This window comes from Schistocerca gregaria, unplaced genomic scaffold, assembly GCF_023897955.1.
Source record: "Schistocerca gregaria isolate iqSchGreg1 unplaced genomic scaffold, iqSchGreg1.2 ptg000396l, whole genome shotgun sequence".
In the NCBI taxonomy this organism is placed as follows: domain Eukaryota; kingdom Metazoa; phylum Arthropoda; class Insecta; order Orthoptera; family Acrididae; genus Schistocerca; species Schistocerca gregaria.
The window spans coordinates 350056-370392 of record NW_026061835.1 but is presented as its reverse complement, the minus strand read 5'-3'; the positions used below and the strand labels follow the sequence as shown (position 1 = coordinate 370392).

Genomic DNA, 20337 nt, shown 5'->3' with positions numbered 1-20337 from the left:
GTGTGTTACCTATTGTCTTGTAAAATTTCTTTTGGTTTGTGTTGAATGTTTGGTTTTGTTTCCTTCTATTTCCACATTTTTGTATCTTCTAAGTCATTTGGCCAATGCTTGTAATTTCTGCTTCTTTTCATCTAATTGCTCTATCGCTTCTTGTTGTGAGATTTTACCTAACCTTTTCCGTTTTTTTCTGACATTTGATGTCTTATACGTTGTTACCTGTCCGATGACTTTTCTGAGTTTTCTATTCTGATCTGTAGCCTGTGTTGTCATGCTGGGTTGTGCGTTTCTTCTGTGTGTTGGTTCGTTCTGATCTCTGCCTAGTGTGTATATTTAGTGTAGTGAGTGCTCCTATATAAACCACTAGTTGTAACTCTTCCATAGTTGTGTTTTCATTTATTTTGTTGTGTATGATTGTGTTGATAGTTTTTATTGTTGTTTCGACTTGTGGGTTATTTGGCGGTCTATGCAAGAATGGTCTAATCTCTGTATTTGTGTCTTTGTATTCTATATATATGTGTGTGCGCGCGAGTGTACATCTGTCCTTTTTTTCCCCTAAGGGAAGTCTTTCCGCTCCCGGGATTGGAATGACTCCTTACCCTCTCCCTTAAAACCTACATCCTTTCGTCTTTCCCTCTCCTTCCTGAAGAAGCAACCATCGGTTGCGAAAGCTAGCAATTCTGTGTGTGTGTTTGTGTGTTTTGTTCATGTGCCTGTCTGCCGGCGCTTTCCCGCTTGGTAAGTCTTGGAATCTTTGTTTTTATATATATATATATATATCAGCTGAAATTTTTCTTCTATATCTAACATGTGTGTCACTTCATGTTCTATTTGTACTTGTTCTGGTGACAGTCTTAAGATTTCGTTTTCCTCTGATTGTTTAATTGATGTGTGTTTTTCAATGTTTGTTTGCTCTGGGATGTGTGAGGCCATTACTGAATTTTCTTCTTCTTCTAATTGCACATTATTTTGTTCCAGTATTTGTTTTACTTCTTGTTTGATGTTTTCTAATTCTGACTGTGGTATCCTGTTATTTTTGATCATTACATGAATCTGAACAACTAGTCGTTGTTCTGTTAAGAATTGTAATTTAGGATATCTGGTAATAAATGTTGTTTATACTTGTGATCTGTATCCAGTTGTGTTTGTTCCTATGTTTGTTGTGTGGTAATAACAGAACATGAGGTGTCGATTAACTTCATCTGACCATCTCATCCTCTGTCTTTGTTTTCCTTCGAGGGTGGTTGCAGGAAGCATATCCTGCAAAACAGCTCTATTTGGATTTAAATCATTTTCCAGTTGGCTTGCAGTGTCGTTTCCATTTTGGGTGGGCATAGGGTTCAAGCGTCGTCCTCGACCATGACGGCACTTGTCTGAGGCTTCTTTAGTTGTGTACAGAACCAACTAATCACACTAAAAGGGAGGTTAGCCCTATTAGTGGATTGTTCTTTTCGATGCCTTTGACTGGCAGACCATACCAGAGGCCAATTCTTTTTGCGGTCCTCCACGGGTATTATTATTATTATTATTATTATTATTATTATTACTATTACTACTACTACTACTACAAATTAATAAACTACTTACAGTCATAATACTCACAGTCAAAACTTGAACAGGCTTAATTAATTGGAAGCCGTATTTTGTCAATTGTACCATATTGCACAGGGCATGAAATTGGAAGTACACAGGTCACAAAACAAGGAAAGGTCACACTGATTGGGCAGGTTCAACAAAAACATTTCAGTCCAATGAACCACAATGATAGACAGAAAATGAGCTAACAACTTGCAGCTTTTGCAACTGTTAGACAATTGAATAACATTATTCCAAACACAGGAAGATTCACAAGTCACACCACTGAAGCGGAAGCAAGGGCTCTTAGTAATGTATAACACTTCAGAAAAAGAAAGAAAAGCCCTTAAGTAGTAATTCATACATTGCAAAGAAACATTAAAAATTACCTTTTATAAATATACCATCATCCAAAATTCAGAGCAAGCTGAGAGCTACAGCAGAGAGCTATCACAGTCAACAAGAAACAAGCAGCCAAATTCCCAAGTGGAGTTAGCTAATGACTATTCACTGAGGTAACAATTGACAGATTATACTGATGGCTAACAGGGTTTAAACTTAATTTGTTGAAAATTAGTATTAAATATACAAGGTTTAATCAAGTAGTTAAAGGTATAATAAGGAGAAACCTGGGGCTTGGTAAATATGCCTTAATCTGCTGACCTCAATAAATTCACCAAAAAGAGCAAACTACTGGTTCCTGCCCAGAGGCGACACTCCACCACGGCACATGTCAAATGAGCAACTTCACTTCCCTCGAGCCACCACAGTGCAACCAGTAGGGGCAGCAGACTGCCCGTCAATTTGGACGCCAAGGGATGATGGAAGTGCCACCATGGCAAAATCCAAACATAGCTCTGCTCTAGGCCCAGGGAACTGGAACACCCATTTCCTGCTGCCACACGTCAATGGGAACAATAATCTGCGCAAATATAGCTTCATACAATAAGGGCCAGGAAGTAGAAAATATCAGCACCTGTTGATACATTAGCTCAAGTGTACACATGTACCAAGATTGCTTTGCCTCCAACACAGATCGTGTTAGAGTAGGTTCCCTTCATGAGACTTAAAACATGGAATACTCTTACACTTACACTTCCATGACGCATGACCCAGAACACAAAGTGAAATTAATAACATTGACTATTGGTCATGAACTGAATCACTCATAGATGCATTATTATTACAGACGCAATTCTATATAACACAGACAGGACCTTACTTAAATGTAACAAAACAACTCAAAACTCGACTCAGTTGTGAAGGAGCAGTGCCTTGCAGGATTCCAGCCAGGGTATTATTGCATCCTATCTCCACAGGTGATTGTCGAGGAGGCATAAAATTTAAGTTTGTAGAGTAGGCCTTTAACTTGCCAATCAGTTTGCATGCAATGTCTGTATGTCTTCACGCAGGTCACCACTATTGGTCCTCATGAGATCCAGCTCAGTTTGCCCTGACCAATGCAAACTTCAGCGGCATCTTGGGACACACATGCACAATTGCATGTGTGCATCAATCAAAGATCTTAGCTTGTGGCAACCGATCGGATCAATATCAGCAACCTAAGTAGTTCATGATACCAGAGGAATGCTGTTCCACCAAGATTAGAGATACTGTGGTTCAGACATTGCCCTTCAGTTTCTTCAAGAAAGACAGCCTAAGTTTTCACAGAACACAAGACGAGTGAATACCTTGACAAAATTTTGTGTTCTACCAATTCATACTGCTTTGACATACATAACCCAACACAGTTCTGTCCTTTGAAGCACATGATGATCAGTTCCTATGGAGAGAGTCCTTGCCTTCTGAATGTACAGACAAACTTCTGCTCCCAACATCATGTTGATCTTGCAAGGTGACCAAATTTCTGGATCAATAATTTTTATACTCATCAAATCCGACACATTGGGATCGAGATGAGATGCCAGTTATCTCCAGCAACATTAAACAGACAGAAGGTAAAATGAAGACATTTATTCATGAGTCTACTTGAACAGAGATGCATTGTTTTGTTTCTTGTATGTTTCCATCTGTTCCCTGAATGGGTGCTCTACTTTGCCATTTGTGAATTCAGAGGCACTGTGCACATGCTTCAGATATAAATCATCCCTGTGAGTCTGAACTGAGAGAGCATAAGTTTTTCATGTGCCGCTGCTACCTTTTAACCAAATTGCCACTGTTGTAAGCAGCAATTGTTTTTGCCAGGGATGACTTAAGTGAGCAATAACACAATGTACTTGATGGATGTATACCATTGTGTTTGTGTTTTATGTCTCTTGGACAGTCGTACCTTGTTCCACTTTTTGTGTTTTATTTCTGTACGGTGTCATTTTTGAAAAGCATGACAGCATGCAGATGTGCAACTAGAAGCCCTATGGACACCATTCAGGCAATTGGGCAAACACTTTGTTGGGCATCATAATAGGTTTGTTTTCACTACACATGGCTTGCCTGAATTTTCTGCACTTCTGCAAAGCATCAGGCAAGTGGCACATGACAAATGCAGCACTAGAAGGTACTAGATTCATCTCAAATGCTCTATGTGGCAGACGGCCCTTGCTTTGGCTTGGTGATGCCCTTGTGGAGAGCCCCTGGACAGAATGACTGGTATTGGGGTGGTAGCTTGACGCATGAAATATATTGAGCTGCAAAATTTTGGACGATCTCAAACAGTGGTTTCTATGAATGGTGAACAATCATTGAATGCAACTTCATATTATCCAGCAACCTTTCATTCCCTAGCTACACTGTTGTGTGAGGGCCAGGTTTGTCTTCCTTTCTTTTTTTCATATTTGATAGTGATGCTTCCATCAAAGATCAGTAAGACAAGACATTCTGAACAAAATGCACTGCAACCAGTGTCTTCATTATGACCATCAGTCAAATGTAATGGCCAACTGTGTAACCTGGCTGCCTCCTCCTCCCTGCTTCATAAGTTGTAATGGTGACCATGCCACCTTCTCCCCAGATTGTTTCATGTACCTTGATGGTCGGGCATCCAGGAAATCTAGGTCAAGGAAAAAGATGCCTTACCAGGTCACTCACAAATTGTCACCTTGTCAATAACCCACGGCCTCTCCTCTTGCCCCATCCTTTCCAATCAAGCCACAAACTTTTGTCTCACAGGAGAAAGTCACCTGCTACACAACTGATAGGCCAGGAAGGGTAGAAGTAATACTCCCACAAAAACTTTCCATATTCCTCCAGCCAACAAACATCTGAGTCTTCCTCTGCCAACCAGAAAGGCTCCAAGAAATCAAAGAAAGGCAAACGATCATCTTTATTGGCTTGGAGATCCTCCTTGATGGTGTCAGCACATGATGTGCTTGGCTGGCTGACCACCTTGTTGCCGGAATGCACCTCCAGCCATTTTTCTGCTCTGGACTTAAAGGACGGTTAGAATGAAAATACCGACACCTCTGTAGATCTCGTAGGGGCGGAATCTCCAGCCTCTTTGCCCTATAGCTGTGAGCTGCCACTCGATAGCCACTGAGGTGAGACCCTTCCATTTTTTCCCCTTTTCCCCTTGTTGCACTCTTCCAGTGGAATGTTTGTGGCTTGTGATACAACAAAGAGGATTTATGGCTGCTCTTGGTATCACAGCCTCTACTTTTTCTCTGCTTCCAGGAAACAAAATTGCATGCTCACGGCCTGCTTTGAACACTCTCATTTGTTTCCAGTCTGCTTTCACATGCCCCCCACCTCTCACCATCACCCAGGGGACAGATTACATGTCATGCAGTGGAGTTGGGCTGCTTAAGGAGGATGATGTTCATAGTCTTCCTGACAACCCATCTTAAAGCTATTCCTGTCTGCCGTTAACTTCCTCACCTCGACTTTTCCATTTGTACTGTTTACCTTCCTCAGTCACTGGACAGTCTGCTTCCAGCTTACTGGCCAACTCCCTCACCCATTTCTGCTGCTCCCCTTGGGGCTCTCCCTGAACCTGTCAGAGAGCTTCCCTCTTAGCTGACCTCCTCAGTCACCTTAACCTCATTTGACTTACTGTGGGAGTACCCACATTTCTTTCACACTCCATGCACTCCTACCCCCATCTGGACCTCTCCTGCACCGCCAAATTTGCCCTGATGATGATCTCATTATTATGTGTGGTAAAAAATCAAGTGACCATTTCCCGTTTGCTATCCATTATTGCCTCCTACCACACATACATGCACACCCAAATGGATGACTGGAGATTTACTGCTCCCTGACAATGTTCAAGAAACATTATTTCCCCATTTTTGATGACCAGGCAGAATATCTTACAAATGTTACCCTTACCACCACCAGTGTTGCATTCTCGAACTTCTTTTGCATGCCGTGTTCTGGTCCCTTGGTAGACTGAGGTGTTTCGTGACCCGACTTTTGTACAGAGATGTGCTCTCCATGTTTTTACCTCTAATTCTGCATTGGCAAACTGTCTTCATTATAAACAGTCTCATATTCAATCTTGTCACAGCTTTCAGAATAGCAAAAAATTGGCTGTATTTTATTTGCTAATTGTTTTAAGAGTTCCATTCCCTCTTCTGTTGTGTGGGCCAACGTCTGATGGCTTAATGGGACCAAGATGGATTCCCAAGTTTCTGTCCTGACAGCAGAAGGTTCACTATCTCCAATACATTGGACTCCTATTTTGCAGAGATTTTGATCTCCACCCACTATCACTTTGCTTTCTTGCATCAGAAACAAGTGACGGAATCTCAGGCAATAACCTTCTTTTGCCAGATTCGTGAGTGCTACAAGCTCTTGCACTCATTTTCTTACCTATCCTCCACCCCATTGCTGGGTGATGTTCCCATTCAGATGTTGCAAAACCTTTTCGTTGTGTGCAAGCACTTGCTGCTTCATATGTACAATCACATCTGGACAGAAAGCATGTTTCCCAGATGCTAGCATGAATCCACTGTCATACCCATACCCAAGCATGATAAGAACGAACAACTTCCTTCTAGTTACTGTCCCGTTTCTCTCATGAGCTGTGTTTGCAAAGTCATATAATTCATGCTTGGCTGGTGTAGTGGCTAGAGTCTGGCAATTTACCGCTCACTACACAGTGTGGATTTCGAGCAGGCTGTTCTGCATTTGGCCATCACGTCACTTCATCAATCTGTGTCATGAAAGGTTTTCTGTGGAAATAGCAACTGTGGCAGTGTTTCTCAATTTGGATAAAGCCTAAAACACCTCTTGAAGGATTGGTATCCTCAATGCTCTTTACATGTGGGGATTCACAGGCCACGTGTTCCATTTCCTTCAGGAATTTTTAATATACGGAGTTTCTAAGGTACGTGTGGGGTCTGTCTTGTTTGGACACCTGTATCAGGAAGACAGTGTTCCTAAGGGTACTGCCCTGAGCGTTGCCCTCATTACTATTGCCTTTAATCCTATTATGTTCTGTCTCCCCCATGTCATCTCTAGCAGTTTACTGTCCCCACCCCTACACTGGTATCCCTCACCCTCCCTGTCCCAGCCTCTTCCTTACCCTGCTTGGTTGCCTGTCCCATCACATGCAGTTTCTCCCAGTCTGGCTTCAGCTGCCAGAGACTGTGGTCACGCGTGTGCGTGTGCATTACCTATTTCTAAAGAAGGCCTTGTTGACTGAAAGCTCACTTTCTGACAGTTTTTTTGTTGTGTGTCTGTGACTCAGCATCTCTGCTTTATGGTGAGTAGCAGTTACCCTTTTCATAATATTGTTGAATTTGTTTTTGAAGGATTGTGATGGCTTGAGGCATTGAGGTGCAGAGGTATGGGCCAGTGTACACTCATCAGCAAACAAAAAATTGTGCCTCAGCAGACAAAAGGCAGGAAACATCAGATCATTTGGCAATAGTGCCATAACAACTGGACCAGAGAGTGATTTTGTAGAAATGAAGAGGGTCATCAGTTCTGTAAATGTGAGCTGTCTCATACTAACTCAGTTTTCACTTCTGCCCCCATGTGCTAGTGATTGCTTACTTAACTCCATGGATTATGGACCTGACTGTCAGAAGTTTCATGTCAGTGACTGTCATGAATGATAATAAATATGCTACATGGAGGTCCTGAAAGGCTAAGAGTGTGCTTGTAAGTGCTCACTCTGTACCATTCAGTTGATTAAGAATGGAAGACCAATTTTACCAACACGTTTTTTATATTTTGCAGTGACTCATATTCATCTCTTGCAACTTGAAAATATATCTTTCCATGTTTTGGAACAAAGGTTAGGGCAACAAAATTACCTTCTGTGAGCATGTGGAGTCTGTCTCACATCCATTCTTCAAAGTGTAATGACAGAAGCGTTGCTTGGTAACCTGAGGTTGCAGAGTACAATGCTACAGGTTTCCATTTCTTTAATTTTTGTACAAATTCAATAGAGAGAGAGAGAGAGAGAGAGAGAGAGAGAGAGAGAGAGAGAGAGAGAGAGAGAGTTATTTTGGGCAACATTTATGCAAATTATGGAATTGAGTGTGAGAGAAATAAAATTTCTGCCCTTTTTGCAAATGGGCTTCACTCTTCCAGATTATTTTCTTAACGTACCTGTAGCTAAAGTCATGAAAGTTAAAATGTCTTGTGATAGAGAAAATAACCAATCACAAAAGAAACATTTGAAGAGCTCTTTTCAAAATATATAATTGAACATGAAACCATTACCAATTTGTCATAAGAAATGTTACAGATTAGTACAGTTGCACATAATACTTAAAATACTTACATATTTAAATCTGTGGTTAAATTTTCTCAATAAATTAATGACTGAATGCTTTGAGAAAGTGTGATCAATTAACAATGTACTTGTGCACCTACATGCAGCCATTAAAGCTCTATTGGATGTGTAACATCATAAAATTACTTAAGCAACATTGCTGGGTCACCTACTTGCCAGAGAATATTAACTATGTAATATATTACATGTATTATAAACCACTAGACAAAATGAAAGTCAGCAGCAAAAGCTTTCAGATGCATACGATCTTGGATGCTCACCTCTTAAGCACTGACTTGCGTGCATTTGCTCATTTAAATGTGGAATTTGCTTTAAGTTTGATGTAGCTTGTTCAATGCAAAGCAAACATAAATGTAAGGAATAAAAACAGTAAAACTAATAATTAACAGTATCATCCAGTTCCTGGCCTAGGTAAGCAAAGTGTTCCAACAAGATACTTGATCACATTCCAACACATATCATCTGTCACATTTGCCAAAATATAATTTCACTTCCCATTGCTGTGCTTGTGTATGATCTAGCACAATGTTGACACTGTGAAGTGCACTTCCATAAACATTTCTACAGCAAAAAGAAGGTTCAATTACTTCTCGGGATTTACGATATTATGCAGGTTATCGTTGTATGATGTGTGTTTTGAATGGGAGTCCTAGTGCACTGTATATCCTTTGGATGCACCTACAGTTATTTACAAGCTGTTTGACAACAGACTAATTGTTCGAGAAACAGTGAGAAGGGTGGTGGTGGTGGTGGTGGTGGTGGTGGTGGTGGTGGTGAGCTGCAGTCTTCTGATAGACCATCATAGCAACAATAGTTAGGGACACAGAGCAGTGGAAGGTGTGATGGGAGGCCTTTGAACACAAGTGAGACCCTAGTTACTAGTAACAAATAAACATAAATAAATAAATGAATACACCTTTGGTTGTTATTACCCATGCCCTCGGCCCATCTCAAATCATTGATGTCTGCTTGACTGTGATATTCTTGTGTTTCTGATTGTGAAAGGATGTCTGTAACTGAGGTATTGTCAAAAGTGTTTGTCTTATATGTTAGAAATGCCAAATTAATCCAATGTTGATTTCTCTCTCGTCATGCTGATAATGGTGAAAGTGGTAAAGGAACTTTCCTTCGACCACATGGACTGTCCTCCAGTGTAAGCATTATGCAGATAATTTGACTTTCCATCTGTTCATATCGCATATCTGGCAGATTCATGAATTTCTAGGTATCCTGTGTTGTTGTTGATGTTGTTGTTGTTGTTGTTATTGTTGTTATCTTCAGTCCTGAGACGGGTTTGATGCAGCTCTCCATGCTATTCTCTGCTGTGCAAGCTTCATCTCCCAGTACCTACTGCAGCCTACATCGTTCTGAATCTGCTTAGTGTATTCATCTCTTGGTCTCCCTCTCTGATTTTTACCCCCCACACTGCCCTCCAATACAAAATTGGTGATCCCTTGATGCCTCTGAACATGTCAAACTAACCAATCCCTTCTTCTAGTCAAGTTGTGCCACAAATTCCTCTTATCCCCAATCCTATTCAATACCTCCTTGTTAGTTATGTCATCTACCCACCTAAACTTTAGCGTTCTTCTGTAGCACCACATTTCAGAAGCTTCTATTCTCTTCTTGTCCGAACTAGTTACTGTCCATGTTTCACTTCCATACATGGCTACACTCCATACAAATACTTTCAGAAATGACTTCCTGACATTTAAATATTTACTCGATGTTACCAAATTTTTCTTCTTCAGAAATGCTTTCCTTGCCTTTGCCAATCTACATTTTATATCCTCTCTACTTGGACCATCATGAGTTATTTTGCTCCCCAAATAGCAAAACTCCTTTACTACTTGAAGTGTCTCATTTCCTAATCTAATTCCCTCAGCATCACCCAACTTAATTAGACTACATTCCATTATCCTTGTTTTGCTTTTGTTGATGTCCATCATATACCCTCCTTTAATGACACTGCCCATTCTTGTGTTCATATGGCAACTATTCAGTGGTAGTAATATGTATTTTTAAAGCTATACAAATTCACCTCAAGGGCGACTATGGGAATGGAAGTTGCCTTAGTACTGGGAACTTTGGATTAAATATCAACCATGTGATGGATGAATCTTTGGAATGTCAGAAGTCTAACCCTAAACTTGATATCTGGATCCAGTAAATGAATGGTGTTCGGGACAAACAAACAAACAGCCGGACACACATCACCTAAAGTGTCTGCTGTAGCTACACTATGGGATCAAAACTATCTAGAGACCCCCAAAAACATATGTTTTTCATATTAGGTGCATTGTGCTGTCACTTACTGCTAGGTACTCGATATCAGCAACCTCAGTAGTCATTAGAGATTGTGAGAGAGCAGAATGGGGCTCTCTGTGGACTTTAAGTGTGGTCAGATAATTGGATGTCACTTGTCGTACGTCTGTATGCAAAATTTCCACACACCTAGACTTCCCTAGATCCACTCTTTCAGTTGTGATAGTGACATGGAAATGTGAAGGGACATGTGCAGCACAAATGTGTACAGGCTGGCCTCACCTGTTTACTGAGAGGGACTGCAGACATTTGGAGAGGGTTGTGAAGTGTAACAGGCAGACAGCTATCCAGACGATCACACAGGAATTCCAAACTGCAGCAGGATCCACTGCAAGTACTATGCAGTTAGGTGAAATGTGACAAAACTTGGATTTCATGGTTGAGTGGCAGCTCATAAGCCACACATCACATCAGTAAATGCTAAATGCTGCCGCACTTGGTGTAAGGAGCATAAACATTGGACAACTGAACAGTGGAAAAATGTTGTACAGAGTCACAAATCATGGTATACAATGTGGCGATCTGATGGCAGGGTGTAGGTATGGCAAATGCCTGGTGAACATCATCTGCTAGCGTGTCTAGTGCCAACAGTAAAATTTATAAATCCTGGTATTATGGTGTGGTTGTGTTTTTCATGGAGGGGGTTTGCCCCCTTTGTTGTTTTTCATGCCACTTCCACAGCACAGGCCCACATTGGTGTTTCAAGAACTTTCTTGCTTCCCACCATTGAAAAGAAATTGGGGTATGGACATGCATCTTTGAACACAATTGAGCACGTGTTCATATTGCATAGCCTGTGGCAGAGTGTTTACATGACAATAACATCCCTTTAATGGACGTGCTTGCACAGTCCTGACCTGAATCCTATAGAAAACCTATGGGACGTTTTGGAACGCCAACTCCATGCCAGGCCTCACCAACTGACATAGATACATCTTCTGAGTGCAGCAGTCCACAAAGAATGGGCTGCCATTCCCCAAGGAAACTCCCAGTAAGTGACTGACGATATGCGTGCGAGAGGGAAAGCTATCATCGAGGCTACGGGTGGGTCAACACCATATTGAATTCCATCATTACTAATGGAGGGTGCCATGAACATGTCATTTTCAGCCAGGTGTCCAGATGCTTCTACTGACATAGTGTATTTCTATTCTTCTTCCTTTTGCTTAAGAATTCAAGATGGGATACATGCATATTAAATAGTTCATCCCTGGACCAAATTCAAACTAACAACCTCTGTCTTTTCACCTTAGTTCCCTCTGCAATAAGAGGTCAACCAGACAAACTTTTTCCCTTTATCTATATATCTTTCAAAGACATTAGACTTCGACATGTCTGCTATGGCCACTGGCATTCAGCAACTGCACAGTACAGTTATCAATTATTTGTTCAAATTTGACTAAGTTTGTTAAGAACTAGCAAACAAATTTTTGTTTGGGGAAAAACACAGGTATGCACAGATGAGCATAATCTCAAGGTAACATCATACATGCAATATGTGGGATTCGAATCTATGACCCCTAAAATGTCTCACCCTACACCTCCACAGGCTGGAGCTGCGTAGGTTTATGTTGAGACTTAGTTATACATCTGTTGCCACTGCCACACCTGATGGCAAAATGTATACTTCCTCCCCAGGCATCAGCACAACACCAAGAGGAAATAATGTCAGGAGCAGTCAGTTGTGATAGGTCACCAGAAGCATTCAACATTCTGATTGAAGGAGACAAGTTTTTGACTGGAGATGAATATAGGACGTATGGCATGCCATTCACTACTGTAAAGAGATGTTGGAACAGTTATGTTGAAAGAGGCATATTGGCAGAATTCCTGGTTTGAGCAGGAAGAGACTGAGCACACAGCAGGACAACACAGAGGTTGCATGTAAGAGCTAACAACTCCCTCTCCTAGATATGAAGCAGTTGTAGTGAGTGACCAACTTGCCAGTTCTGATGAGACAGTTCACTGAAGGCTGAGGAAAGCTGTACAGCATGTACTAATATCCACTATGATACAGGAACTGAGTGAGAAAAATGTGTTGTGCTGAGTGGCAGTCACAGAGCTCAACCTGAACGAGGTGTGGGAAAATGTACTTTTGACTGATACGGTGTTTTACAATGGTCCAAGAGTAGTTTAATGGCCCTGAGGGTTGAGACATCATGAAGAAAAAGGGGTGATAACATGCAGTACTAGCAGATAGTCAGTTTCCTGGAGGGATTGGATTTCTGTGAGAGGAGCAGGAATGCTTCCTCAATAGCAGGCAGTATGCCAACATTTTGAAGAAAGTAGTACTGCCTGTAGTGTGAATGCTATATTGATGGGAAGAATTAATGCTACAGAAAGTACATTCACTTGTGTACAAGTCTACTTCATTAAACAGCAGCTGTCCGACATGGACATAAATGTAATGGACTGGCTGTGACTGACTGCTTACATGAATGCAATGTAAAATGTGTGTTTGGAGGTAGCAGGAACTCTGTCAGAGAACTGGCTGTGAAATGAACCATTTATAGCTGATGCTCTTTGGTGCTGCTTTATTGAAGCTGTGGAGGGAATTGGCTCTTCTGACATTTATGGCCAGTGCTTCACAGATTCAGTGTCAGAGTACATGACTGAAGTTAGAAATAATGGGGTATTCTGAATAAAAAATAAAGCCCTAAAAATAATTTACTTTCTTTGTTCTGCTGCTCAGTTTCCTGTTAGTGAGAGCTAGCACAAAAACCCTTGGCAATGAAAAATACTGAACATGAGGTAAGAAAACTTGAGCTAGTTCTATTTAACATTCTTCTTGAAACTGAAATAAATTTCTTGCAATTTTATGTTTTGAATAGTACATCCTCTTCACTTGCTCCCTGCCTATATACATAAGACAAATAAATCCAGATTTCCATTTTTAAGGCTATTTCACATTACATCAAAATCATCTCTCAGTTCCCTTTCATTGCCACCCATTGGACTCGACTAGAAATGTGCAAAATATACCTTCTAATATTATATTCTCTCTCTCTCTCTCTCTCTCTCTCTCTCTCTCTCTCTCTCTCTCTCTCTCTCTCTCTCTATATATATATATATATATATATATATATCCCTCAAATGGCAATGTCTCTGATGACCATATAAGAAAACAGGACATTGTGATAATTTGTAGTTTCTAATCATGTTTAAATATTGAAATTTCTCTGTGTGCTGCATTTGTATGATGGAGCACACATGTGCTCTCATGGTTCACGTAGAATAAGAAACAATATGGCATTTTGTTTGTGTTGAGACAAGCAACAAACATATTTTGTCCAAAGCTGGACTACAGCATTAATCTGTTTCCAGACATCATTCTACCTATAATGGAGAAAAATTGCAACTGCAGACTCTGCATTATGTAATACCTACCATCCATCCTTCACACCATGTTGTGAATGCCATTGGGACCCTAATTTGCAATGACCTCTTTATTGAACATGTTCACATTAGTCACATTGTGTTTCTGCTATCATAATGTCAGCTTCTATCTCAGACAGCAATGACTACAGAGATACACCTGGCCAAAATACAAAGAAGCTTAAAAATTGTCCACAGCCACTGCTCTGACAGTTACCCAATTAAATGCTCGACTGCACCAAAAATGGAGTACAGATGAATTGTCTGTAGTTCTATCAAACTGTACCCTTATTGATTATTTTAAAGCCTTAAGTTTCAACATTTCCTTTCCTCTCCATGTGATGTAAGACTCACCATTTGCCTGTCACAGAATCCAAATTGACATTGCAGTTGGATTTAGTATAAATGTTTTATTAGATTCTTGCAAAAGTTGTAACAGCAGTACCTGTAAGGATTGCCACACTTATGCATGATAGTTTTGCTGGTTACGCTGCACATCGAAATTGAAATATGGTTCCTTTAGTTGCTGGATATAAAAGTTTGGATGTGTTGGAACTCCCATGTGAGTATGTTGTTTCTTCACTCAGTCACTGTTTCTCTCTGCAGTGTTGCTATGGATATGTGTTAAGCTGTCATAGTATTTTTGCTTTATATGTCACTGATACCAATGTTACGCAGTCCACTTCAAGACAGCTAGACTACCTTCTTTGTAAATTAGACATACATTTCTGCATAGAACCTTAACACTTTCCACAGTGTGAAGTGGCTTCCGCCAATTTGTTCACTATGAAACACACCAGCCTCACTTGTTCTGTGTGTACAGCTACAATTCAGTGAGGCTCATACACTGTTGCCAGTAGTGTCAGACACATTTTTTACAGGACACTGCCAGTGATAGCTATTTGGATGTCTACAGTGCCATATTTCAATCAAGTTTGCAGTCTGCTGTAGCGATGTGAACTGCAGTAGTTATTGACTGCAGTTTTGGGCTAACTGACCATGTGCTAATCAACACACATTATGTAGATTCACATAGAGAGAAAATGGCTATCCAAGACCTAACCAACAATGTACCTTGAACAACCTACCTGCATAAGTAAGAAGCTGCCCAAGAGGGTTGCATGACTGAATAAAATTGAAAACGTGCTTGCTGGCCCTGCATCTTAAGTATCCGTGGGCACATCTTCAACATGTTAAATTTCCTTGATCTAACCTCCGGTGCAGCTATTACTGTGTTGGATTCCAAGATATGGACTCTGATGATGAATTATTCTAACGCAGCAATGTTGTGGGACAGTCTAGTACACCCGTAAATTGACAAATCTCATAAAATCATAGTGTATTGTTGAGGCCAGTGTCCTCCAGTTTTGTAGGTATACAGTCATTACAACAGTTGCAAGAAATTCAAAGTGCTTCAGTCAGCATTCCCACTGGTTGTGTGACCTCTACAGCATCCTATCAACATCACACTGCCAATACACAAGAAAGTGAGTCACCAATGAATTTAAAGTTGTAAGCTGCCACAACTTTGCTATACTACATGGCATATGATTCCGGATTTCTGCCACATTTAACTACAAACTACAATGGCTCAACATTTTGGGATCTGTTTGTGATCAGTAACCTGTAAACTTATAGAACACTGTTAGTATTATACATGACATAATTTCTCCTACCCCCTAACTGAGACAGTCTGTAATTTTATGTTTAAAAAAATTGGTGTTTCTTCACTTGGATCATTATTCACTTTTTGTCAATCTCACTTTAATAAAATTCCACATCCACCTACTTGTCACTGCACCTGATTCCTATCTCCATCATTTCAGTTTAGCAACTTATTAAAACTGAGGTGAGCATGTGCAGTGAGATGACATAGGACTGCCATGTTTCAAGGTGTTTGACTTACACTCAAATTCAGTTGATGTAAAGTTATTCATCTTTGTAAATTTTTTTTGCAGGGTCCGCAGAAGTTACCGATGGCACAGCTATTGGCAGGTGAGTTTTTAGCTTTCTTCAGTAGCATTATTACACTTTAAATTTGCAACTTCAATATTTTCTTATGTGGTAAATTATTTTTCATCATTTCCTTTGACATTAATTCTTCATTGATGATGTGCTACAGTATTTCAGTAAAACAGTTTTTTAAAATTGTATACTTTGACTTAACACTGGATGTTAATTATGTAGTACATACATCATACTGAAAATTGGCAGTGTTATCGTAAATACAAATGATTGGTTACAAATGTGTAGATGCTTTTAAAATGTGTAATGTGGTAGATTGTGAAGGAAATGTGGTCAAAGGGAAAGAAGACAAATTTTTAAGTACCAAATTAACATTTAAAAGTACTCCACTTTAAAGATCAGCAAACATTACAAATTAGCACAATATGTAAGTAGTAATATTTAATTCACAATTCCTTTATTCCATTAACATGGCACATATTGAAATTGTCACCTTGAGATAAATATATTTAAGTATACAACTATCACTCTTCATAGTTGAGCTTCTTAGAAAAACTTGCCTACGTTATTGGGAACTGGAACAAGTTAACCACATTCATGCGAAATGACAGAATGACAATATGAAAATCGAATAGCTACTGCGAACTAAAATACAAAATGACAATTTATAAATAAACCAATAGCAACCAGAATACCAACATGCAAAAAACCCTAGCTACTTGAGCTCCAACCTAATATTTTTAATTTTTTGTGGCTAGGTTTCATAGGGAAAATAAATTTACTTTTAAACGAATTTTTGCCACTTGCCATTGAAACCACTTATTGTAAGCACCATTGTTCTCATTTAGCCCATTTAGCCATTTTAAATTAAAATCTATTAATGCTTTGTGTCAACATAATATTCATAGGTTGACTATTAATCTAAAAGAATGTGTCCACATTAGGTGAGAATTAGGTAATGTACTCCATAAAAATTGTGAAAAAGCAGACTGTATCCTTTGGGTTCTAGGCATATCAACTTGTCTTAGATCACATGTAATGTCACTAACAACAAAAAGCACAAAGATGGGAAAGGCTGACTAAAGGCATGCATTGTTTGCTCACTGTTACCATTATTGGTATCAGCTGCTTAAAGATGTCTCTCATTTGTGCTCCTAACATCTAATGTACCAGCATCACAAAATGTTGATAGGTTCTTTCACTAAGATATGTACAAAAGAAATGAAACTAGTGACAAGGCTGAGGATATATCTATTGGTAGGACATTACATAGAATTACATAGAACATTGTAGAAGTAACTTAAGATGTTTTCCAAAGAAGTGTGTTGGGCCCTTGGTGTTGATGTTGTGTATTAATAATGTTGCAGATATAATTGTTCTTATTTTTTTGGTTTTTTGTTTTTGCCTTTGGGACATCTAATGACCACATGTTAATTTCAATGCTTACTCCTTTGTTCCTCTTTCTTCTTCTTCCAGGTTTCTTTCATCTTCTCACTACCTATCCTTTTTCTCTTCTCAGACCATTATGACCCTGCCCTCTTCTTCCTCCTGCCTTGGAATCCTTCCATTTGCAAAACTTGCTTCTTGAAAATCTGCCTTTCTACTGCACACGTTTCTTGTATTCCTTTTGAAATCTTTCGTAACTTCTTGTATCGATGCTATTGTTGACACTTTGACCCAAAGATACTTAACAATCTGTTTGGTTAACCTGTTGCTGTTCATTCTTCAAAAATGGCCAAAAAATAGCAGTCAACTCTCCTGTAGCAATTCAGTTGTGTTTCCTATGTTGCAGTATACTACTTCTTTACTCCTTAATATCTATACCTCTGGATTTCTTAGCAAACTGAGTGTTTTTCAAGTGATTCATCATTCTAGGACATAAAGTTTGTATAATTAGTAATTCAACAGAAAACATTAACCTTCATAGACTTTTTTCTCCATTTTTGTTAATCCAAATGCATTCTTCAGTGCTCTATTCATTTCTTTGGATAATTCTTCCATTTTCCTGATTTAGCTGTTTTCATTTCTTCTGAAAAATGTTTTACTGTCTCTTTTGTGTTGTTAAGCCTGTCTGTGCCACATTCAATGAATGTTTTCTGTATCTTTTTGTTTTTATTAGGGAGAAGATTCAGGTCAATTTTCGTTAGATAATGATCAGCTTTAATTTCCCATTTTCTTGTTACTATCAAATTTTTTAGTACAAGTTGACATTTACTTCAACTGAATTGTTCTACTAAGATTAATTATTCTTGACCTTCTTCTGGTTGGTTCCTTTATGGGCTAGATATTCTCTTAATATTCTCCACCATTATCACATTACGTGCTTTTGGAATTTTTTATATTGTATTTTCCAAAAGTTCCCAGAGTGCTTTTACTTCACTCATAGTTTTCTTATTGTCATCATTAATTGGAACTTGGCAATTAACAATGGTATCCTGTTTATTTTTCATGTCACTGTGTTAATCAGTTTGAATTGTCACATAATCTTCTAAATTTTTCTTTATATGGAAAACAGTACCAGGTAGTCCTATTTTTTCATAATTTTTAATCCTTTTTTAACCCTAAAATGCCTGTAGTTTTTAAATTCTGTAACATTTTTGACTAAAATACATATTTCTTGTACTGCCAAAAAAAAAATATATGTTACGTTTATGTAGTTGCATTGTCTGAGGTGCCTTGCCCCTTGCCACTGGTGGCGTGGGTCTGTTAGTGAGCTACGCTATCTGTAGTTCTGAATATCATTGTTCACATAGAACTAATAGAGATGCAAAAACAAACCTGAGACAGAACTGAGCAGCACTGAATGCAAGTTCGAAAGAGAAGAGTAAGATCAGCATTATGTTGCTAACAGCAAGTACTATTAATGAATGGAACAGGTTTGTTTCCCAGCAATACATAGCAGGTATAATTTATATTTGCAGTGTTGTGCTGATGAATTCAGTACATCTGAAATACTATGAAATTTTCACCTAGATCTATTTATTATTTGACTAGTTCTTTGAAACCTTCACCAGAAATAGCCTTAGGATGACTTGTGTCTTTGGCTCACATTGCAGCACACTTCCATGTTAGAGTTGTTTATTATATCCAGTATCCCTGAAAGAGCTGTGACAGTGTGGGTTTCCTTACAGATGGGTTGCTTTAAAGAAGTGTTTCCTGAAACACCATAAAGCAAAAGCAGTACATGCGCAATATGTACAGACTAGACATGTTGTTTCTATACACAACCAATCAAAATTAATTCTACACTTCACTGATAAGAAACACCCTACTCCCCCCCCCCCCCCCCAATTTACTTCCACAATGTGTATGCACTGGTTTGTGCCTTACTCCTCACTGAATTGGCTATCTCAAGCTGCAAGATTACTCAGCCATAAATGAGAAGACATTGCTGGATGTACCCAAGAACTATACACAAGTTGAAAGCCTTTGGACTGAAACATTATCTAGATCTATTGAATGAAATTTCTGGCTTCTACTTGAATAGGGCAATGAACAATTGAATAGTGGCAAATGAAAATTTCTTCAGTATTGAAATTCAAACAGTGTTTTCTCATTTTACACATTTGTCCTCCCCTCCCTCCCCTCCCCTCCCTCCCTCCCCTCCCCTCCCTCCCCTCCCTCCCCTCCCTCCCCTCCCTCCCTGTACAAGAGCGACAGTTACAATGTTTCCAAGGCTCCTCTTCTATGTCTCAGAAAGTGTACCAGTTTTTAAAATAACTGCACTTTGGAAACCTATACAACTGCAGGGCAGTGTGGTGACCCACAGAACACCTATTCCCACAGCTGAGCATATAGTTTATCACGCAATGCTGCTGTGACAATGCATATTTTCTCCTGACGTAACTCACCATAAACAAAATGGAAATAAATCTAATAAATCAAATGAACGATATTCGTATGCATCGCAAGTTGTTTTGTGTTACTTTATTCATACTGTATTAGTGACATATTTTTTAAAAATGTCAGTCTTTGTTAAGAGACATCGGTATGTTCATCACTCCTTCAAAGTGGTTTATGTAAGCGTGGTCCATGAAAGTTGTTCCAATGGACACTGTCAAAAAATTTTCTTTTTACACACACCATGTATGTGGCTTTCTATTTCTTAGTAATTCCTTCTAAGATTAGCAGAAGGCTCAATATGGCACTGTGTATGTTAAAAGATGCACATATGCCAGTTGTTGCAGCTATAATTTCAAAATAGTAGAAGAAGCATTTCACTAGAGCAGTAAGTAAGGTTATTAAAAGATGCTTTCCTCTCTCTGTGTGTGTATAGCTGCAGCTGCTGAAAGACGGCGGCAGCTCGAGCAAGAGGACAAGGCTGGAGATGCCAAGCACTCAGTGGGTGAGTAGCAGTGAGAGCCCACAAGGGGAGGCTTGTGAATCAAATGTATCAG

General features: G+C 39.4%; 1 protein-coding gene across 1 annotated transcript in view; it reads left to right on the top strand.

Moving 5' to 3' along the window:
- Nucleotides 1-14485: 14485 nt before the first annotated feature.
- LOC126311052 (chaplin-A-like) overlaps nt 14486-20337 on the top strand; it is a 120168-nt gene continuing 114316 nt past the window's right edge. Inside the window, exons 1-2 of the mRNA XM_049992123.1 lie at nt 14486-14537; nt 15934-15970. Of these exons, the coding sequence (XP_049848080.1) occupies nt 14486-14537; nt 15934-15970 (89 nt within the window). The remainder of the gene's footprint in view (nt 14538-15933; nt 15971-20337) is intronic.